Genomic DNA, 2,423 nt, shown 5'->3' with positions numbered 1-2,423 from the left:
GAGTGACCCTGGGGGGCTGACCAGGAGTGACCCTGGTGGGCTGACCACGAGTGACCCTGGTGGGCTGACCATGAGTGACCCTGGGGGGCTGACCACGAGTGACCCTGAGGAGGCTGACCGGGAGCGACCTCTGGCCGGGCACTGACCCCTGGCCGGGCACTGACCCCTGGCCGGGCACTGACCCCTGGCCGGACACTGACCCCTGGCCGGGCACTGACCCCTGGCCAGGCTCTGACGCCGCCCCCCCGCAGGCTGCCCCAGGGCCTGGTGTGCCTCAACTCGCTGGAGCTGCCCGAGCCCCTCGGGGGCAGCGCCTGGGGGGCCGCGGACACCGACCTGGATGAGGTGGGGTCTGCCAAGGGGGGCTCTGCTGGGGGTCCTGGGTGGTTTGGGAGGGGCCCAGGGCGGTTTGGGGGTGTCCTGGAGAAGCTGGAGGGGCGTGGAGGTGCCCTGGGGTGGCCCTGCCGTTGCAGATGGGCTCTGGCCCCCCCCCCCCACCTCCCTCCAGGCGCTGCGAGAATTCGGGTGCCCCCCCTGGGAAGAGCCCCCCAAGGTGGATGAGCCGCTCAGGTACCCCCTGATGGGACAGAGACCCCTCCCCAGGATGGAGACCCCAAACTGGGGGGATCCCAGGGCTGAGAACTCAGACCGGGACTCCATTGGGACCCCCAGGTTTAAGACCCCCAGGACCCCGGGAGGTCCCAGCCCCATCCTGCCCCCCCGAGGGTCCCGTGTGCCCCTCAGGACCCCGACTCTTCCTCTCCAGGGGGTCCCGGTGCCCCCCCCGCCGTGCCCTTTGACCCCTGTCTGTGTCCCCGCCCCAGCTCGCCGGTGACCGTGGATGACCCCGGCGATCCCGAGCTGGCCCAGGCCGTGGCCGCCGCCCGCGGGGCCGCCCCGGGGTGAGTGCGGGGGCGGGGGGTGACCCCTCCGGGGGTGTCCCCTCGGGGAGGAGGGGTCGGTCCCCAACGCCCCCGACTGCCGCAGGTGGGGGCGGCTGCCGGGGGCGTCGCGGGCCCGGGTGCTGCGGGGGGCGGCGGCGGCGCTGGCGGGGGGAGCCGGGACCCCCGGGGACGGCGACAGCGGCGACAGCGGCGACAGCGACCGGAGCCTGCAGGGGGCGCTGCTGCGCTGGGCGGAGCGAGCCGAGCGCGCGGGCGGGGCCGTGCAGGTGGGCGTGGCGAAAAAAGGGGGCGTGTGTTTCAGCGCGAGGGCGTGGCCTCTGACTGGGCATGGCCAATCCCGCTGCAGGAGGTGCCCGGGGGGCGGGGCCTGCTGACGAGGCGGCCGCTAGGAGTGCTAGGCGTGGTCTGGGGCTGGCCCCGCCCCCTGGCGCTGGAGCTCCTCCCCCCGGCGCTGGCGCTCGGAAACTCCGTCGTGGTGGTGGCTCCCCCTGGCGGCCTTGGCGCCGCACAGCGGCTACGGAAGGTGCGGAACGGGGGCCCCCCTGTGCCCCCTCGGGTTCACCCCTGTGCTCCCCCGGACCCCCCTGTGCCCCCCCCGGGGGGGACATGAGGGGACACGGGGGGAGGGCGCTGTGACGTTTTGGGGGTCCCGAGCCTCGGCACGGCCGCTGCGGGGGGATTTGGGGTGAGGCGGGGGGACATCACCCCGGCTGTCCCCAGCTGTCCCCCCCGGTGTCACCACCCCGCTCTGTCCCAGGACTGCGACTGGGCCTCTGCCGTGAGCGTCCCCCGCGTCTGGGGGGTCCCGGCGGGACTCGTGGGGGCTCCGGGGCAGGACCCCCCCCCCGGCGCCGAGCGGGAGCTGGAGCTGCGCTGCAGCCGCCCCCGCTGCCTTTGGCTGCCGGGGGGCGGCCCCTGAGCCCCCCCAGAACCCACCAACCGTGGGGGGATAGCCCGCACTCTGTGTCCCCCGACCCCCGCCCCAATAAAGCGCTCCGAGCCGCAGCCGCTGTCGTGTCTGTGTTCGGGGGTCGCGGGGGTCTCGGGCTGCAAGGGGGGGGATATTTTGGGGGTGCCCCGCCCCTGCGCGTGCCCGGACGCCCCGGCCCCCCTCCCACGCCCGGGGCAGCCGCACCCAAAGCTCTGCGGGGCCGGGCGGGGGTCCCGAGCGCGGAGCCCCCGCGGGGGTCGGGAGGGAGTCCCGGGGTGAGGAGGGGGCGGCCGGGGCCCGCGGGGTGGGAGGCCGCACGCCAGGACGCCCCCGGACCCCCGGGATCCCCACGGGACCCAAAAGATTCCCCCCCAGCGCCCCCCGAGCGCCCTCGTTCCCCAGGGAAGGGTCCCGAAAACCCCCTGACTGCACCCCTTCACCCCCAAAGGGTCGCTGGGGACCCCCCGAGCGCCCCCCGCAGCCCTTTGGGGACCCCCTGACCCCTCCCACAGACCCCCTGGCTGCTCCTCGACTACCCCGTGGCGATGCCCAGCAACCTGGAGCCGGTGAGAGAGACACCCCCCCCG

The 2,423-nt window shown here is 75.6% G+C and overlaps 2 protein-coding genes across 5 annotated transcripts in view; both read left to right on the top strand.

The window, feature by feature from the left end:
- Nucleotides 1-124: 124 nt before the first annotated feature.
- Nucleotides 125-1,515, top strand: ALDH16A1 (aldehyde dehydrogenase 16 family member A1; the record flags this gene model as incomplete). Its single annotated transcript, XM_041420613.1, has 5 exons — nucleotides 125-345; nucleotides 509-570; nucleotides 825-902; nucleotides 988-1,171; nucleotides 1,252-1,515. Coding segments are annotated over 5 exons (809 nt in total), but the record flags the coding sequence as incomplete, so codon positions are not given.
- Nucleotides 1,516-2,271: 756 nt separating this feature from the next.
- Nucleotides 2,272-2,423, top strand: part of FLT3LG (fms related receptor tyrosine kinase 3 ligand) — a 3,238-nt gene continuing 3,086 nt past the window's right edge. The window contains exon 1 of one of the 4 annotated variants that reach the window (XM_041420623.1): nucleotides 2,272-2,402. In XM_041420623.1, the coding sequence (XP_041276557.1) occupies nucleotides 2,382-2,402 (21 nt within the window). In that variant the 5' untranslated portion in view covers nucleotides 2,272-2,381. The remainder of the gene's footprint in view (nucleotides 2,403-2,423) is intronic. The other 3 variants (XM_041420622.1, XM_041420625.1, XM_041420624.1) reach the window with 3 other exon arrangements.

Source organism: Onychostruthus taczanowskii, unplaced genomic scaffold (assembly GCF_017590055.1).
Source record: "Onychostruthus taczanowskii isolate IOZ18803 unplaced genomic scaffold, ASM1759005v1 scaffold645, whole genome shotgun sequence".
Taxonomy (NCBI): domain Eukaryota; kingdom Metazoa; phylum Chordata; class Aves; order Passeriformes; family Passeridae; genus Onychostruthus; species Onychostruthus taczanowskii.
Note: the sequence above shows the minus strand (reverse complement) of the source record. Positions and strands in the feature narration are given on the sequence as shown.